This window comes from Nannobrachium achirus (assembly GCF_963921795.1).
Source record: "Nannobrachium achirus genome assembly, chromosome: 21".
NCBI lineage: Eukaryota > Metazoa > Chordata > Actinopteri > Myctophiformes > Myctophidae > Nannobrachium > Nannobrachium achirus.
In genome coordinates, this window is record NC_137828.1 from 39,276,903 (window position 1) to 39,296,953 (window position 20,051).

At 40.0% G+C, this 20,051-nt stretch overlaps 2 protein-coding genes across 2 annotated transcripts in view; one reads left to right on the forward strand and one right to left on the reverse strand.

Moving 5' to 3' along the window:
- Positions 1-1,666, reverse strand: part of lmbr1 (limb development membrane protein 1) — a 73,153-nt gene extending 71,487 nt beyond the window's left edge. The window contains exon 1 of the mRNA XM_080752005.1: positions 1,458-1,666. Within this exon, the coding sequence (XP_080608131.1) occupies positions 1,458-1,520 (63 nt within the window). The 5' untranslated portion in view covers positions 1,521-1,666. The remainder of the gene's footprint in view (positions 1-1,457) is intronic.
- A 779-nt stretch (positions 1,667-2,445) lies between these two features.
- On the forward strand, positions 2,446-20,051 carry nom1 (nucleolar protein with MIF4G domain 1). The gene is made up of 12 exons (XM_080751995.1): positions 2,446-2,575; positions 3,822-4,825; positions 5,539-5,651; positions 6,588-6,783; positions 9,461-9,784; positions 11,065-11,175; positions 13,703-13,873; positions 15,320-15,441; positions 15,545-15,677; positions 18,032-18,163; positions 18,811-18,920; positions 19,482-20,051. Exons 2-12 carry the CDS (start codon positions 3,827-3,829, stop codon positions 19,657-19,659), a joined length of 2,589 nt encoding a protein of 862 aa, XP_080608121.1. The 5' UTR covers positions 2,446-2,575; positions 3,822-3,826; the 3' UTR covers positions 19,660-20,051.

Sequence of the window (20,051 nt, forward strand, 5' to 3'; positions counted from 1 at the left end):
ACATTCCACTCTCATAGGTATTTTGATGTGTGTGCACCCTTATGTTGAAACTGAAAGTGTTGCTCCACTGAGTCAGGAAATGACAATCGAGTGGGTTTACACTACACAGATCTATCAGTTACAGAAACACTGATTATGCAGAGAGCGTGCATGATCAAATCAAATTAAAAAATGTTGGGTCCCTGTGCCGTGGCATGTCAAATCGGGTCCTCCTCAGAACTACGAGGGCTGAGAGAATCACTGTTTTTCTCCATTTTTACGAATCGATAGCTCGATGCTGGTACGACATACAGTGTGTGTGTGTGTGTGTGTGTGTGTGTGTCTTCCAAGAGAAGACAGACTATATGAACCCACTGCACACAAAATGTGGTAGAAACAGAGCTACACTTTCTAACCACCTGCCCACTATACCGACACATCAGAGACACATACTTCCACAGATAACACACACACCTAAAGTGAGTTTTGGAAACATGACCAACGACAAAAGTCTCCCATACCTACTGGGAGAAATACAACAATGTGCGAACAGTAACACAGCAGCAAGATTTGTGAACTGTTGTGATAAAAGTAGGCTAGAGAATGGAAACCTATAAGCCGGACTAAAAAACGCACAAGTGACATCTAGACCTACTGCACATACAGTATAAACAGAGCTGCTACCTTTTAAACACATTTTAAGTCTGAGGCTTTTTTAGTGTAATAACAGTGAATAATAGACCAGGTGGCTGAGTTAAAGGGAACTCAATGAATATAAATGTTAATTGTTAACAGTTAAAAACAATTAAAGTTTCCCCAATTAGGGTGTCAAATGAATGACAAAGACAGTGTATATAATGTATTTATTATGTTATATTATTTATTATTATAAAATAATGTTTAGGAGAGCAATGGGGCTTTTAAGCTGTGACATCATTTTGTAGGCAGAGGAGAACTCTGCCCCCAGAGCATTTTCTGTCCCTCGCTATTTCAACAGATCCGAGACAAAAATAACGACTAAAGTATAATTCTAACACTTTCCTTTCAACAACAAAGAGAAGAAAAATGTGTAAATAGTAAAAATAATAAAAAGATTCACGGAAACTGGGGGCAGAAATTCTCCTCTGCCTACAAAATGATGTCATACTTAACAGCCCCATAATGCTGCTGTGTGTTCCAAAAAGCTTTATACCCTGTATGTATAATATGTATGACGACACAATGTGACGTAGCTGTTTACACACTGCTGTACACCCTCCAACTGTATTATATTCCCCAACGGTTTTTATTATATTTTGACACTTGCTTTGGCAATGTAAACGTATGTTTTCTCATTCCAATAAAGCTCCTCTGAATTGAAAATGGGAATTGCAAGTTAGCAGTAGCACTCACACAGACAGACAGCAGAGGACGTCCCGTTAGCATGTTAGCATGTTTAGCTGCCTGTCTGTGTCAGTGGAGGTTTATAATATACTTACCATGCACTCTCGCACTTGGCTGTGGAAATTCTGCTCTCTGATAGTAACGTCGTCTTCTTCCATTCTTCATGTTGCAAAATGCTAAAGCTAACACACTCTACTACATACTATTGCTCATACCGTGCGGTCAGTGTGTGTACAGTATGTGTCATGTGTGACTGACTGGCAGCAGGCAGCTTGCAGAGACACTAGACAGCCTTTACAACGAGTCAACGACAGTTATTAACCGCTCAAAAAATAACGCCCCATAATAAATAACGTCGACATTGCGCGACCGTACGCACGCAGTGGTGTAAAGTAACTAAGTACATTTACTCAAGTACTGTACTGTACGTGTAAGTACCATTTAGACAGTATTCATACTTTTACTGAGTACTTTTTCCACCACTACCAACCGTACGTCATCATTCTACGACGATGCGAGATGGGATTTATGGTTCTTTGAAGTGAGCCGGATTTCTGGGATCCGTTCCTTTCAAAGAGCCGTTCAAAAGACTCATTTTGATTATAATTACAAATCACTTCAACTCTACATTTCGGTCATTTGAAAGTAGCCGATCTACAAGCTCACAATGCATCGCGTTGCGAGTTGCGACGCATTGTGAGCTTGTAGATCTGCTATATCCTACATTTTATTCATTGGAAAACCTGTGAAATTGGACATTCTTCATAATGAGTAATTTCAACTATAGTCTATTGGTAGTACTGTAGGACATTTGATACACTTTACTCAAGTAGGCCTACATTCTAATTCCAAACTTCTACTTGTTGCAGAGTATTTCTACATTGCAGTGTTGATACTTTTACGTTTCTTTTTTTTAAAGTAAAAGTATCAACACAACACTGCAATGTAGAAATGAACGGATCCCATCATTCATCTCAAAGAGCCGTTCAAAAGACTCGATTCGTTCGTGAACGTCCCATTTCTACTCTGGAATAGAATTATCACGTGTGTTTGGGTCAGGCTCATGTAAAGACATGTGTGCAACATAATCTTAACTAACGTGTGTATTATCTGTTTATAAAGTAACCACAAGGTTACATCATATCACGTTTAAAACGTTTAAGAAACGTGTGTTGTTTCCCAGTTTAGTAAGTTGGATTTACCATTGTTAAAGGTAGGTGATGATACTTACAAGTTCTCCTGACTGGTTTAATTTGGTTAGCTAAGCCTTTAGCCAGTGAATATTCACTGTTAATCAACATTTTGTGTTAGTAAAAAATGCAATGGTGTAAAGTAACTATGTGCATTTACTCAAGTACTATTTTGAGTTATTTGTAGAATACTTTACTGGAGTACAGTAGTGATTTGGGGGCCGGACGGGACCGGACGCCGTGTGGCCGGAAATATTTCCCCACATGCACGCGCACGGACGGCACCGAACGGTGCACGAGCGTGTAAACGCGTGCATACCCCCCCGCGAGAGCCGCGACAACCCCCCACCCCGCGAATCCGCGATAACTAGGCCTACAAGCAATACTTTTATCAGTGGCTACTACTTCGCATAACAGGTTTCTAGTGGACGGTGAATGTGTGAGCGTCCTCAAGCATCTATTCATATGGATATATAGCCTACTTTAACACCTAGGTTTCCAGCTGTGACTGCATGTGCATGTGTCGATATGTGTGTGTCCTCTCCTCATACATGGCTGATGGCTCCATATTAGGCTATTTAGTGTTTGAGATTCGTTCAAGGCAAACTTTGTTTCTCTATCCTACTGCAGCGCTGTATTTTCTAAATGAATTAAAAGAAAGCAGAACATAAAATCTTAAGTAACAATGCAAATGTAATTAAGACTAGACAACTATTGTTTTCCCACCATTAGATCTGCTGACATCCTTTCTATCTAAATAGCCTCTAGAGGCGCGTGCACGCGCGTGCACGTGACGTCAATAAATGACCGTCCGCCCGAAAAAAAAAATCGCAAAGCACCACTGCTGGAGTATTTCCAATACTTTTTCTTCTAATCCACTACATCTCAGAGGCAAATATTGTACTTTTACTCCACTACAATTACTTGGCAACTTTAGTTCAGTTACTTTGTAGATATGTATTATTGTTACAAAACACACATTTGAGCTTGTAGATCTGCTATTTTCAAAAGATTTGTATACATTTGAAAAATTTAAATGGGACATTCTGCACAATGAGTACTTTCTACTTTCGGTACTTTAAGTACATTTTGATACCAATACTTTTGTAGGCCTACTTTTGGTACTTTAAGTACATTTTTATACCAATACTTTTGTACTTTTACTCATGTAAATTTTGAATTCCGGACGTTTACTTGTAACAGAGTATTTCTATATTGCAGTATTGATACTTTTACTTTAGTAACATGGGAGTACTTTTTCCACCACAGAAAAAATGAAAGGCAGAGGAGGGAGAAGGGGGGCGAACGTCAAAAAGAAGAAGATGAATGACAATGGGATGCTGAGAAAGTACATGGACTCGGTGGACGATTTCGTGCAAAGCAAAGGTGGGGAGGAAGGAGAAGAAGTGGAAAATGACCCCCGTTTGAGGTTTGTGAAGAGGAAAAGTCGGAGAGAGGTACGAAAAGAGAAGAGAAAGATGAAAAAAATAAAAATGAAAAGTTACTATGAGGGTAAAAACAATCTCCTGCCGCCTCAGGGCGATGGTGCTGGTTCTTTAAAACCAGCTGATGATGCACCACAACAATCAAAGGAGGAGAAAGTGCAGGAGAAAACAAAGAAAGTGGTGTCAAAAACTCCTCAAATCAAGACGACCGATGCTAAAACAGATAAAAAACATAAATCTGAGCTTTCCAAAACAGAATCAACACAGAAGATGGGAAAGAAAACCAACAAACTCCAGGAATCCAGAAAAAAGGCTCTCTTTGAGGCCATCGACGAGGAGGAAATAGAAGTCAAGAAGATGTCGAAGCTTCTCGGGTACAATAAGAGAAGAAACAAGAAGACCCTCCCGCAGTCCTTCGCCATGGATGGACTCGATTACGTCCTTGACACACCAAAATATGGCTTTGAATCTACAGTGTTTGACAGCGATGATGACACGTACATGGCCAAAGACCACTTGGAAAAGCTCGATAAGAGTGACTCTGATATGTCAGGCGAAGAAGGGGAAGAAATGACTGACGACGAGTCTGCAAACGAAGGCGGTGGAAACGACAGTGATGATGAGGATCTTGGTGGAGAGACGGATGATGAAGAGAATGCAGATGTGGAGGAGGAAGATGACAATGGGGTGATGGATGAAGAGGAAGCAGAGGGAGATGAGATGGAGGCAGAGGATGCGCTGGATGAGGACGGAGCGGTGCACCTGTCCAGTGGAAGTGAAGGGGAAGTGGAGGAAGGCCCAGATGTCCTCCAGGCCAAGCCTGCAAATGTAAGTTCAGAAACTCTTAACGTTTATTACAGGGGTCTTCAACGTTTTCAGGCCAAGGACCCCTTAGTTGAGAGAGAGATGAAGCACGGACCCCCACAACCTTCTCATAGATTCCATGGTTTCATCGTTTGACAGCACAAACATCGGTGTATTTTGGATTCATGTCAATTTGTGTTTTCATATATTTAACCACTTGAACCGTCAGTACTTAATACCTTGACCTTTCACTATGTACTTAGTGGGCTCTTTTTCCCCTCTACACCAAACCTCTTTGCCAAAAATAGCCAATCTAAAAGCTCACAACGCCTCACAGCGCGAGACGTTGTGAGCTTGTAGATCTGCTATTCTTGGCTAAAGTTCTCAGAATATGGACGTTAGGGTTCAAGTGGTTAATATAAAAAAGGAGAAAAAAGGTTTCTATCACACAAAGATTTGAAGGACCCCCTGTAGTAACTCTGAGGACCCCCTAGAGGTCCCGGACCCCCTGTTGAAGACCCCTGGTTTATTAGATAATACCCTTAATGCAGGCCCATATTTGTTTGCTTGTTTGAAAATAGCTCATCAGGGTTTGTAGATGTGCTCTTTTTCAAAAAAACTTCCACCTATAATCACATGCCCAAATTGGAGGTTTCAGGGTTAAAGATGATGAGCTTCTTGAGCTACACATTCATGAAGTACAAATTGAATTTGAAATGACGTCTTCCAACATTTAGGTCGCTTCCGTGGCAGGCAAGTACGTGCCCCCTCACTTGCGTGACACTGGAGACGATAAGCGCAAAGCTGAGCTTGGAAAACTGAAGAGGAATGTCAAAGGCCTGCTGAACAGGTACACACCACACTTATACATCCTTCCTTACCCTACCGTCAATAGGCTCTGATATTATTTATTTGCAATATATTATTGTTTAGTCGTGAAAGAACTGAGGCCAGTCACAGCAGTTGGGAAAAGGTGCTTTGAAGTTGTTGTACTGCTTGCATACAAGTTTTCTTGACTATTCTTTTGGAGTTTTCTTACAAGGCCATACATTCTTTTACAAAGAGCAAAATGTTGCTCTTTCTATACTAGATTATTAGTCAAAGCCCACCAGAAATACATAGACACACTTTGACAGTGATTTTGTTGCTGTTGGGTGGAAATCTCAGCCAACAGCTTTTCAACAGCTTTTCAGGGTTCAAAAATAGCACGTTTTCAGCAATTATTCAGATTAAAATAAAATAATTCAACCAACTTTTGTTTGACACTATAATATGACGAAGTAGGACATGAATTCATGAGAAAGGAAAAATCCAAAGTTAAAATATGGAGACGAGAGGTTTTCTGCCCGGCGACAGCAACAATATGATATTTGAGCCCTCATCTGACCAGGGATGGGACGATAATCAATATTATCGTTTATCGTGATAAAAAACACTCACGATAATTGTATCGTGGAGATTTAATTTATCATGATATCGTCCGCTCTCATGCACTGGGATCAATTCACCTTTTATTTTCCAAGCAACATATCCGGTGCGATTTAAACCCTCTAATTGGTAAAAGGTACTTCTTTTACTTCTTGATACAGTCTTTTTTTCAATCTCTATCAAATGTTCCGCCCCAGGATAATGGATTTTCATTATCCTGATAATATGATATCGTAAATCGCGTTTCTTTTTTCTTTTTTTTTTTGGTCACAATAATAATTATTGTGACAAATTGTGACAACAATAATTGTGATATGAAATGTTCATGTCGTCCCATCCCTACATCTGACCTTCCCAGGCTGAGTGAGCCCAACATGGCGTCCATCTGCGGCCAGCTGGAGGAGCTGTACATGAGCAGCAGCAGGAAGGACATGAACGACGTCCTGACGGAGCTGCTGCTGGCGGCCTGCGTCAACCCTGCCCTGATGCCTGACAGGCTGCTCATGGAGCACATCCTGCTGGTCAGCATCCTCCATCATGCTGTGGGGCTGGAGGTAACTATGTTCACCACCTCTCTAAGGCCAGAACCTACAGTACTAGATGGAGATGGGGATTGACTTACCTCGGGGGGGGGGGGGGGGGTGAGGACAACTGGCATACGTTCTTGACGTCAGTCATTCATAGTTTGACACGTTTCTTATGTGTGATTAGGGCCAAGGAAGAGACCATATACCTGTTCATCCTCTACAGCAGTGTTTCTCAAACTTTCGAATTTCAAGGTCTCCCTTAACTCTGACATTGTACGCTGTCAGAGTTACAGGCTTGTATGGTTCAATTTAGACCCCTTTAAAGGAACAGAGTCCCTGGAATCCACATTGAGAACCACTGCTCTAGAGGGAAGCAACCTGGTTTTTACCCTGGAGCTCAGAGCTCAGTCTGACGTATGACAAATTCAACTCACTAACCAATTTCTCTAAACACATTGTTAAACAAAACCTACTCTACAACTACCTTAAAAATCGAACAAGAGAGGGGTGGCAACAGTGGTGTGTTCTACCGTGATACGCATTATACTGTACAGTGTGACCTGCAGAAATGTTTCTTAGTGAACTGTAGCCATTCACAAACCGTCTGAGAAAGCGTATCTGAATCGCAGGAGAAGGTGCTGGGGCAGTAAAAATGTGGACTACAGCCTAGTCTGGCTATTGTCTATGTTTATGTGATGATGGCGGCTGGTGAAGGAATTCACACATTAAACAATAGACCTGCCACACTTCATAGTATTTAAACTTAATTCGGCGACCACTTGTGTGCTCATATATGTGCGCGCATGTGCGTGTGCCATGCGTGAGGGAGGGATGGAATAATTACAGATGCCATCCAAACAATCTAGAACTCACCACTGGGTGGCACTCACACCTAACCTAATGTGTTTAACATAATGTGCTGAAAATGGAAAGGTTACCCCCAAATCTTACCTAATGTTTCCCTGATGGGAAAAATATACTGAACAGAAGGCTGAGAGACACAAGAAACATGCCTTAAGGCCCATTCCCACTGGGCCAGATAACAGATACAAAAATCTCTTTCTCCAGATATTTTTCCATTCAAAGTGGATGGTAGATAGAGATAAAAAAAAATATCTACCACAGATATTTGCCACAGATACTTTTATCTGTGGCAAATATTTTTTTTATCTGTATCTACCATCCACTTTGAATGGAAAAATATCTGGAGAAAGAGATTTTTTTATCTGTTATCTGGCCCAGTGGGAATGGGCCTTTAATCTGACACATAAAGACTGTATAGTAGGTCTGAACACAAACAGAGATTATGGATGCTGGAGTTCGAGTGGCTAAGCACTACACTTTGCATTCAATTCCTCCATTCTTGTTCTTTAAAGTTAGGGTAAGTTATATTTTTTGGTTAAAACAACTTTGTTGTTGAAAGGTTAAAGCACTACTATATTATGATAGTAAGGATTGCTGTAGAGCGTTTGTTCAGTAACAAATGTCTCCTTACCTTTAATAATAAAATGCATATAAACAATTCTATTTATGCATGTAGGCTTTTTTTTACCCCCAAAAGAAGTGAGTTCATACAGTATCCTTTAGATGTAATGCTTACCACGATGTTACCACAGATGTTATATTGCAGGTCATGGCTTTTTGGTGACCTTAGGTCACTGTCTGCTCTACTGATAAGAGATCTCCGAAAAATGGGTTTTATTTTTCCCAGCCTGTGTGAGAGAGAAGTTAATAGTTGCAATTAACCAAAGAATGGACATTAGTCCTTGGATTATTTATTAGGTGTTAAGCATAAAAGGGGATTGCCGGCTTTGTAAGCTAATGCCCCTTTCTAACGTGACATCTAATACCTTAGGTTTCCTTTACTTAAAGGTGTATTAGCATTGTTATCTCTTTCGTATGTTGACTCTCCATCCTGTAAGTGACCACACACAGTCTCATTACTACAACAAGTCAACACACAGTCAGCAGTCAATAGCTAACCACTTTCAACCTGATGTATTTTGGGCATGTCATTAGGTGAAAATTGTTCACCTAATGACACAAGCACACAGCTATTTTAATTGTACCATCCGCCATCGTAAGTTAAGAAATTGCTCAAGTGGCTAACAAGGTAAAGCATTTTTTTGTGATTTAAAATAAGCTTTTATAGGCGTGCCTTTTTAGTGAAGTAAATATAATGGCTGCACATAGAAACATAACATTCATACAGTAGCCAGATGTAATTTACCTGTATTAACCATTTTTATATACTTTTGAGTCAAAACATGTTATGACAATACAATACATTCTTTCACTTTTTTCACATGTTTATGTTGTTAACAGACATTTCAAGAATTTTCAACACATTTTTTGTTTGTGCGTAAATAAAAACCTTTCACCTATACAAAAAAGGATACACTAAAAGAAACTAAAGTCATTTCATTCCTGTATCCGTATAGGCCTACATATCCTTTATGATGAAACGTAAACAAATAATATATTCTTAATACAGAATGAGAAACATGTTGTGTCATTTTGCTAATAGGTCTTCCGTTTTCTTTTATTTAATTTTTGTTTCGGAATATTAACCAATTAAGCCTCATATAATTCCTCCATTTGAAAATCAGTTGCTGTTTTTGAACCTTTTCACCTTTTTTCACATGCCCAGCAATTGGACAGCAGGGTGAGAGTGGTTAAACTGTGCCATTGTACCATTGTGTAGGTGGGAGCCCATTTCCTGGAGACGGTGGTACGCAGATTTGACGAGCTGTACAAGAACCCAGGTGGAGGCAAAGAGTGTGACAATCTGGTGGCCATGGTGGCTCACATGTACAATTTCCAAGTGGTCCACTCACTGCTTATCTTCGACATCCTAAAGGTGCTAGTGGGGAACTTTACTGAAAAGGACATTGAGCTTGCACTGTTTGTGCTGAAGATTGTTGGCTTCGCCTTGCGGAAAGACGATCCTCTAGCCCTCAAAGAACTCATCTCTGATGCTCAGCGCAAGGCCAATGATGCTGGGTCCACATTTAAGGATCAAACTAGGGTAAAACATTTACCTAAAGCTTAAAGCAGATAAGGAACTTAAACCGTTAGGCAAGAATGCTCAACTTTCTGTCAAAATTGTAAGGTATTGCATGGAAGAAATTGCCAACTCCACACACTAAAGTCTTCTACCAGTGGTTCCCAAACGTTTTAGCTCAGAAGGAGTAGTTCACCCCAAAATGACTTTTTGCCATGGAGAGATTGGAGACTTGAGTTCAATAATATTTTTCGTTTTTTGTCTAAGACAAAAAATTGATTACAATAAATGTACCCCCATTGATTCCGGATGGGGACGCCAAATGCATTTGGTTCCCCATCCCGAATCAATGGGGCATGAGTAATCAATAGGAAAAAAAAGTCATTTTGGGGGTGAACTACCGTAACTCCTATAAGACCCAAAAGAGAAATTAGACATTTGCACAAGACCCAATGAAAATAGCAGATCTACAAGCAGACAACATGCCCCGTTGTTGGCTTGTTTTCTTTTTTTTTTTCTTTTTCACTACTACTTAACTCACCCACTGCATAGGACGAGTTTGACGAGCTATATTTATGGGTCCACTCTGCTTATGACGAGTATGACGAGTTATCAATTAGCTTTAATAACTATAAAACAAAAAAGTATGATCGCCGATTCGCCGTCCATAGCGCTCTATGGAAGGGCCCTATTCACAAAAACCGGATCCAGATCTTCCAAAACGGAAATGGGGGGGCGGGACAACGACGCCTGTATCCTGTCTGCCAAAATCCCATCCGGTATAATGTTATACAACGGCCACGCTGGACTCGATAGGTTTCGCTCTGGGAAATGGCAGGCTGTTGTGTTTTGTTGCTTACCATGCCTGGATCGTATTGTGAATGCAATCGGTGAACCAGCACGCAATGGATTCGCGCGCGCGCCCACGTTAAAGGTAGGCAAAATCCTGGCGGTGTGGACCATTAGAAGGGTCTTAAAAATAGCGGTGGGTGAGTTAAACTTTTAAAAAATGTATTCATGGCAATGATTCGATTTTTCAAATATTTATGAAATACTTTTGAAAAATGTTGGAATCTGTGAGCTGTGATTAATATTATTATTATGATTTAACTTTTTCAAATCTTTTGAAATAATATATGTTTTTAATGATATTGAGATTGATATTTACTTTACATACTGTAAATATGGGTCCGCAACCCAAACATGGGTCTCGAGCCACTGTTAAGAGTGAAATGAATGAAGGTGATTTGATTGTACTGAGGGTGATAACCATTTATTCATGTCATTTGTGATCATGGCCTCAGGTGCGCTTCATGTTGGAAACCATGCTGGCTCTGAAGAACAACGACATGAGGAAGATCCCAGGCTATGACCCAGAGCCTGTGGAGAAACTCAGGAAGCTGCAGAGAACACTGGTACGTCATCATATTCATTATGTCGTCTCCTCAACCCGCTAAGACCAAATGCTTTCTAAATCAGTAGTTCTCACACTTTCAAGATTTTTCAAAAATGTTCACATTTAGCAGATGTACAAGCTAGCAGTGTGGCTCAAAGTGACACGCTGTGACTGTGAGCTTGTAGATCTGCTATTTTTGGAGCTGTGTGAAGCACAGGCTCCCTATACGTGGCTGTGTGGGTCTGTGTGTCTGTCTGTGTGTGTCTGTGTGTATGTAGCCTGAACTTCCTAAACTTCGGCACGCCACTAGTCCCACAGTTTTGCCACCAAACACTCGCGCCATATGTCAAATCGACCGGCTTACTCGGGAATCGTGGGCTATTACTTTTCTAAGAGAAAGGTTCTATAGTTTAATTGATATTAATTTATTAGTGAATTAATTTTCCCCATTGACTTAGAATGGGAATCGCAAAAACTCACATTCAATTATTTGTCTCTCGCAAACCACAGGGGCTACAGTTTCAAGACTTGGAGAGGAGGTTCATAATGATTTCAAGGATTAAATAAAAAATAATTGTGTCATTTGGCCTCATGGTGGCGCTATAACACCCCACTTTACGTTTTGGCCTGTAACTCTTGAACCGTAGGTCGGAAAATTAAAAATATTTTTTCCCTGGATTCCTTGGGTCATGACGCATCTCCCCATATAGGCCACGCCCATTTGCGCCATGATAGATTTTCCGCCATCTTGAATTTTCTCCAAAACACACTTTTTGCTCCTTTTCCTACATATTTTCTTCAAATGTCACAAAAATCGGTACACATGATCCACACACACACACACACACACACACACACACACACACACACACACACACACACACACAGCTCCACTTCACACGGGTGTGATTTTTTAATAGCCAGCGTATGAAATCTAAAATGACGCAGATGCTTTCCCGGTTTTAATGTGTTGAAGGAGTTGTACACCCAAAAAATGTTCTATCAATTACACACCCAATGAAGTCTCATCATGGGGTGTGTCAAATCATGTTTTTTCTTTTTTGTCACGTTCCCAAGCCAATAATTTAAGGCTTCATGGGGTGTGTAATTGAAAGATTTGTTTTTTGAAGAAGACACACTTAAGGGTTTAAGGTATTTTATTGTCACATGCACAACAATACAGCAGGTACTATAGCAATATTGCATGCAGTGAAATTATTTTACTCCTAGCTTACCTCACCAGTACAGTAAACGGTTAAAACGAGTTATTATAATAATAAGTCATTATAAACCAGTAAGACTTAATTATCAGGGCTAGTCAGAAAACACTGAATATACATACCGGTATGCCTATAGCTAGCTTTATATATATTTAAATGCACCTTTATTGGTTTTTTAATTTGTAATATAAAGCTGTCCCTGATTAAGTTGCACACACTGGTCACTGGTCATACTGTGTTAGATTTACCCATTGGTAGTTTATTTTCTTTCTATTTGTCCAGTGAGAAGTGGTAGCTCTCACTTATACCACCAGGGGGCCCCAAAGGTCCACCTTACAAACTCAATGTCTAGTAGAACCTGGTTCAGAATTAATCTTAATTTGCAGCAGTGTATTTTAATTGCCTCTTTAATTTGTAACAGGTTTTACAAGCAGTGTTTGTCCAGTAAATACTACATGATGAATGTGTATCCCAGTGGTGTAAACTGTAAAGTAACAAAGTACATTTACTCAAGTGCTGTACTTAAGTACAATGTTCAGGTACTTTTACTTAAATTGAGTATTTCAGTTTTAATACTTTATACTTCTACTCTACTAGAGGCTAATATTATATAGGAGTAGTTCACCACTTTTCAACCTGTCTTCATATAATAGGTCCTCACTAATGTTCATGATAAAATATCACAATTTCTTTCTACTCAGTCCAAGTCTCCTAGGAGAGCTGTGGGAAGTTCAGAATCCATCGTCTTGATCATTTCCAAAAAAAAGAAATTAATCAATATTTTTGAAAAAAATATTTAGATTTTTATTATTGCGAGAACAATGGCTTCCACTTTAAAATTGCAACTTTTCAGGAATAGAAAGCCTGCAGTTTCTATAAACTGGATTGGCAATCGATGATGTCACAAGACGATGGGTTTCTGACCTGCCCACAGCCCTCCTCTGAGAAAAAAAAAAAAAGAAAAAGCTATTTTTGAGTGAGGACCAATTATATGAACATAGGTTGAAAAGTGGCGGAGTGCCCCTTTTATGTATTTGACAGGTTTAGTTGCTAAATTAGTGTGCATTTAGATTATTAATACAAAACATACATTAACCATTTAAGCTCTATTTTATACTTGAAAATAGCTCACCACATGTCGCATTGCGACGCATGAGCTAGTAGATCTGCTATTTTCAGAAAAGTTCTACACATTTTTGAAGAAAAAAGATCTGAAAGTATATTTCGATGACACTTTTGTACTTTTATTGTTTTAATTGTAGGCCTTTTACTTCTGACAGAGTATGTTTATATTGGTACATCTTCCACCACTGTGTGTAACCCCAGATAAAGCAGAGTGCCGCAGGCAGTGACGTGAAGCTGAGGGTCTCCTTGGAGAACCTCCTGGCTGCAGATCAGGTTGGACGCTGGTGGATAGTTGGATCTTCTTGGAGTGGACGACCCATGATCAACGACCAGGGGAACATGCCAGCCGCACAGCCCACTGCTGAAGGACAGGTACACCACCCCACCTGGACTGACAATCCTTGGTGTTCATTTAAAATGGAACGCTGAAGGATTCTGCTGCAATCTTTATATTACAAAAGAGTAAGTGATCTACTTCCGGGTCATGTATCGCTAACTTAAATACCAAACCACTTGGCCAAGATGTACTACATATGTACTAAATATAGCTTAACAATTCAAACACCCATGTCACCTTTGCAAGATGTCGTTTCCAAACCTCTGTATACAGTTATTACCCTCATATTTTGCCTCTGTATAAAATAGTCCGCCGGTCAAATATGTCCGACCGGAAATGTGCGCTGCGGCACAATAGTTCCGCCACAATAGTCCCCCCCCCCCCCCCCCCCCCCCATTTTTTTTCTTTTTTTTAACTTTTTTTTTTTGTTTTTTTTTTTGTACTTTTTTTTTTTTTTTTTTGTACTTTTTTTTTTTTTTTTTTTTTTTCCGCGACCCTCTAGTACAGTTACAATACAGTTAACCACTTAAACCCTAGCACCCCCTATGCCAGAAAGAGACGATCTACAAGCTCACAATGCATCTCAACGCGTTGTAAGCTTCTAGAGTGTAGAATTTAGATCTGCAAATTTAGCCCCTTTTCCACTGGCCCAACACCACACCACTCCACACAACACCGCCCACTTGTGCCAGGTTTTCCACAGCAAGGACCTGGGTAGAGTGGTGTGAAAGTGGTACTAAACATGGTACTAAAAAGTATCCAATCTAGAGTAGGTCTGAGCTAGGCCAAACAGGGCCAAACACTTCATAATGACTGATCACTCACTGACTTTTCATTTAGACCATCATGATATAGTTGTAATACATGATAATAGATTCTATTGTGTTATAACCACTATTATAATCTATTATAGTGTATTATAATTATCATAGTAATACATTAATACTTTATAGTGTAATATAATCACAGTTATAATCCATTATAGTGTATTATACTGTAATGCAAATTTATATTGTATTATAATCACAGTTAAAAGGGTCAATTTGTTTCTTATCGATACTTTTGTGTAATGGAAAATGTAGATATTCTTATGTGGTGTGGTGTAGTGTGGTGTGGTGCTAAAGCTGCAGTCGAAAAGGGGCTTAAGAGCACACCAAGTACAGAGCCAACTCAGGTCTGTTTCACTATGGTATGGAGTTATTATTATTATTATTATTTCCTTTTTTTTAATTACAATTAGGATGGATCTATAGGGCTAATTGATTTAAAATGTATTTTATGTGTGTATGCATTGCTATGTTATTTAAAAATACATATTGCGCTGTCAGCCTATATTAGAGCCAAAGTGCCCCGACCGTTAGGCCAACGGTCCAGGCCCCTATAGTAATTCTTGATGTACTGTAACTATCAAGCTGTGCTGATAATACTAATACTAATCGTTGACAATTCAACTGCATAATTCCATGGTCTGCACTGTTCAGTTTAGTGCCAAGGTGCTGGACATGGCCAGGAAACAGAGAATGAACACAGAGGTCAGGAGAAACATCTTCTGTGTGCTAATGACCAGTGAGGACTACCTGGATGCGTTTGAAAAACTCCTGAGGTACAGCAATGAGGCCATTCTGATGTGATGTGTATTTGGTTAAAGGCAACTTTTCAGTGTGGACTTGAGGTTCTGCTGTTTTTCTGTTTTGCCTCCTGTGAAGGATGGGTCTGAAGGAGCATCAGGAGAGAGACATAGTCCGCGTTCTGATCGACTGCTGCCTGCAGGAGAAGACCTTCAACGCTTTCTATGCCGTGCTAGGAGAGAAGTTCTGCTCCCACGACAGGCGCTTCCAGGTAGCGCTGTGTGCACTGCAGTCTATAATTGACCTCTGCACAGATCACATTTACAGAACAATGTGAAAAGCTCCACAGAAAGATAATTATTTACAATTATGAATATATTCTGGTCTTTCACTGTGTAAATAAGTCTACACGCCAAGGCATTGTCGGACAATCTGGGCGCCGAAAGGTGTCTGTGCCGGATAATCTGCCATATTTTGTGCGTACATGGTGATTCGCTCACAACAGACCACCATGTAAACTCTTTGCTTCTCCAGTTTAATGTTAAAGTCAATGTCGGCGTGGCAGGAACAAAATTCACTTGTAAAACCCCACCCACTATAGGGGTGTGTTCGACAACAACTCAAAGAGCTTCATTCATGACAGTCGTGCGAGGATTATAAGATTATTCATTCATTCATGTATTCACCCATTATGTTAAGGAGATTTATTTCCTGTCATGCTGGCGCAGAACAGTGCCATCAACTGATTGTCAGCTGTAGTCTATTTGGAGCAACCTTTAAAAATGACCGACTGATGCCAGATTGAACTTATAAAAAACTTTGGATAGATTTAGGGATAACAGATCTACAAGCTCACAGCGCATTCACATTCACATCATGTTGTGAGCTTGTAGATGGGCTATTTTTGCACATTATGAAAAACATATTTATGTGACTAATTGGAGTTTAGAGAAAATGCGAAAATATAGCGAGACTGAATATTGACATTTGGTCCATAAATAGCATTGCTGTCATTATTGGCTTATTTGATCATGTATGCTCAGTTGTGACTCTTATGCAGTACGTATTATGTGGCCTCATATATTGGCATTTTACGAGGGGTGGGCGATATGGTGATAATTATCATTGAGACGATACAATGTCTCCACTATATGCCTTTTCAGAGGTATCGTATATATACAATTGAGGGAGCCTGTTTAATCGTTATGATTCGTTAATACAGAGATTCATTGCAGAATTCAGTTTAAACCTGCATTTTGATCTAAATCAGTAGTTCTCAAACTTTAAAATGTCAAGGTCTCCACTTAACTCTGACAGTATACAAATGAAACCAAATGGACCCGTAAGGATCCATTTGGTTTCATTTGTATACTGTCAGAGTTACTTGTAAAGTTCAATATAGACCTCCCAAAAGGAACCCAGAGAGTCTAGTTTTTGTCAAGTAACTTGAAAAATAAACATAAAAACCAACGTGAAAAAGAATCGTGATAAGATCGTGTATCGTGATACAGCTTGGGAAAATATTGTGATATTGTATTTTTCCATATCGCCCACCCCTACATTTTACTGAATATAACTAATATTTGAAGCTACAGAGGGCAATGAAATCTGACCACCCAGACTCCCCACTACATGTGACCTGTCTGTGACCGGCAGGTCACCTTAACTACAGTGTGGGAGCCTCTCACACCTCTCTCCTCTGACGCTATATTTGACTTAAACCCACAGCAAACAATAGAGGTGACACCACGCTTCCTCCCTAGCTGACCCGCAGGCCACTGGTCCATATCAGACACTGATAACCATTGTCCCCATCAAAGAGCTTCGGTCAGACCTGCTGGGAAATTTAGTTTTTCTCGTGCAAGGTGGACCTGGCTTATAGTCGATTGCCTGTGTTTGTGTGTGAGGGAGGAGATATTAGAGGAGATATTAAGTGTCATTACTGGCTATAGATCACTTAGCCATCATTGCAATCATTGCACTCTGTATGCTAAAGTCAAGTGGCCATCCCTGCCTCACTGGTACACTCACCTGGCTTCATCTATAAATCAGTCAATGGTCAGCTCCTTTTTTTACCGTGGTATAGGGCTTCAACTATCAACTATTATCTTATAGTGACTATTTTATAGATTTTTTTTTTCTTTTATGAAATGAACAATCGTGAACATTTCCTTTTCTTTTTGCATATTAAGAAAAACGTATATATCAACGAATAAAGAGACATTTTTATTGACAATTTCATAATTGACTAAATCGATTAGTCTGATTTACCACTTATTGCCTATTTTATACTATATCACGTGGTGAGCTTGCAGAGAAGCAATTTTTCTGATTATTTATAATCAATTAAATCTATTCATATGATCCACTGTTGCATCCCCACCTTGTTTGTGTGTGTGTGTGTGTGTGTGTGTGTGTGTGTGTGTGTGTGTGTGTGTGTGTGTGTGTGTGTGTGTGTGTGTGTGTGTGTGTGTGTGTGTGTGTGTGTGTGTGTGTGTGTGTGTGTGTGTGTGTGTGTGTGTGTGCGTGCGTTCATATAATATCTTATCAATTTGCTCTTTAGCTTGTCTTCTGTGATTCTGTGGCTCTGAAATGATCACATGAACCCTCTCTGTGTTTCCCTAGATGACCTTTCAGTTCAGCCTGTGGGACAAGTTCAAAGAGCTGGCCAACCTTTCCAACAGCACCTTCAGTAACCTGGTCCATCTGGTTACCCACGTCCTACAGAGCAAGGCCCTCTCCATCTCCATACTCAAAGTGCGTGGCAGGATAAACTGCATCAGGGGCGTCACAAGGGGGGGAAAAGTGGGCCCAAGGTGGAGGGGCCTTAATTATTTTATACTTTAGCTATTGAAAAATAGCAGAGAGCTTGTAGATCTGCTATTTTTGAAAAGTTGTGTAATAATAGTTTGAATATTATGTATTTTTTAAGAGAACATTTGTAACTCAGATTTCGCTTCTGGGGGGTCCCTGGAACTAAATATTTTGAGATGGGGGTCTGGGGTCAAATACATATCATTTTGGGGTTCCTTCACTTGAAAAGGTTTGAGCACCATTGACATAGAAACATAGGTTTTAAAAAAAAAAAACCTTAGAAGGATTTGAAATATTCAAAGAATTTTCACGATTTTTCAAAAATAGCAGAACTACAAGCTCTCGAGTGCCGCGCTGTGAGCTTGTATATCTGCTATTTTCAATAGTTAAAGCACAAACTAGTTAAAGCTCATGGGGTGTGAATCCTTGTACCCAGGGACCAGAATTTGGTGCTACACCCCTGAACTGCATCACTTGAGGACGGTTCAGGGTTGCAGTCTGGCACAGTGATGCATGTTTTGATTGCAAATTGCACCGAACAAGAGTCTTTATCGAGGTGTTGATGTTTCTCTCTCTGTTCGTCTGTGTAGGCAATAGAGTTTGGAGAACTAGATAAGCCCAAGGTGCGTTTCTTGCGTCAAGTGTTGAGCAAGCTACTAAAGGATAATGAGCCTGAGGATCTTGTCATCATGTTTGGAAAGTGAGTGTCATCACATTCTGTGTACATATTAGCCATACTTGTATAAGAAATCAATCAATCAATGATATCCATGTAAAATACATTTACTCAAGTACTGTACTTAAATACACATTTTAGGTATTTTTACTTTACTGGAATTCTTCCAATTTTCAGTACTTTTACTGGCTATGTTACTTTGTTGATTTTGATTATTATTGCAAAACATACATTACCCTCTTCAGCCTTATATACTTTTCGGCCGTTTGAAAATAACCAAACTTGTACATCTGCTATTTTCAAAAGATTTATTTATACCATTGAAAACTTGTGAAATGGGACATTCTGCATAATGAGTACTTTAACTTCTGGTACTTTAAGTATATTTTGAAGCCAATACTTATGTAATTTACTCAAGTCAATTTGGAATACCTCACTTTTACTTGTAACAGAGTATTTCTACATTGTGGCATTGCTACTTTTACTCAAGTAAAACATCTTGAGTGCTTCTTCCACCACTGCTATTCGTCCAAGCCACTGTGTGAAAGTCTGAATCAATGTCCCTCGTTGTGTTCCGTCCTCCAGGATTTCAGGCATTCCCAAGCTCGGAATGCTGCGAGAGGGCTTGAAGCTTTTCATCAGCCACTTCCTGCTGAAGAATGCCCAGGCCCAGGGACCAGCTGAGCAAGCAGCTCTGCTAGCGCAGCGCGCCCAGGTCGCCACCCAAGCCATGGAGGCGAAAGAGGCCAAGCTCAAACTGTAAAACACATGTGTGTACTGTGTACACACACACACACACACACACACACACACACACTCACATGCATACACGCATAGCAGATATATTCACATATAGACCAGCACCGCAATATACAATATGTATATATTTTCCCCCAGAAAAGGGATTACCCATATGCAAAGAAAGACAGAAAAGCTGGTTGCACACTGCTGCGTTTTTTCGTTTCGTTTTTCAAGGCTAGGAGAGAGAGAGAGAGAGAGAGAGAGCAAGGGACCCAGTGGTCCAAAAATAAACACGAAATGGGTGGCAGTGTGCAAACGTGATTGACATACAGTAAACGTGAGGTTGATTTCTTTATTGATGTGCTCCAAAATTCACTCCTATATTCGGCTGAAAAAACGCAGCAGCAGCAACGA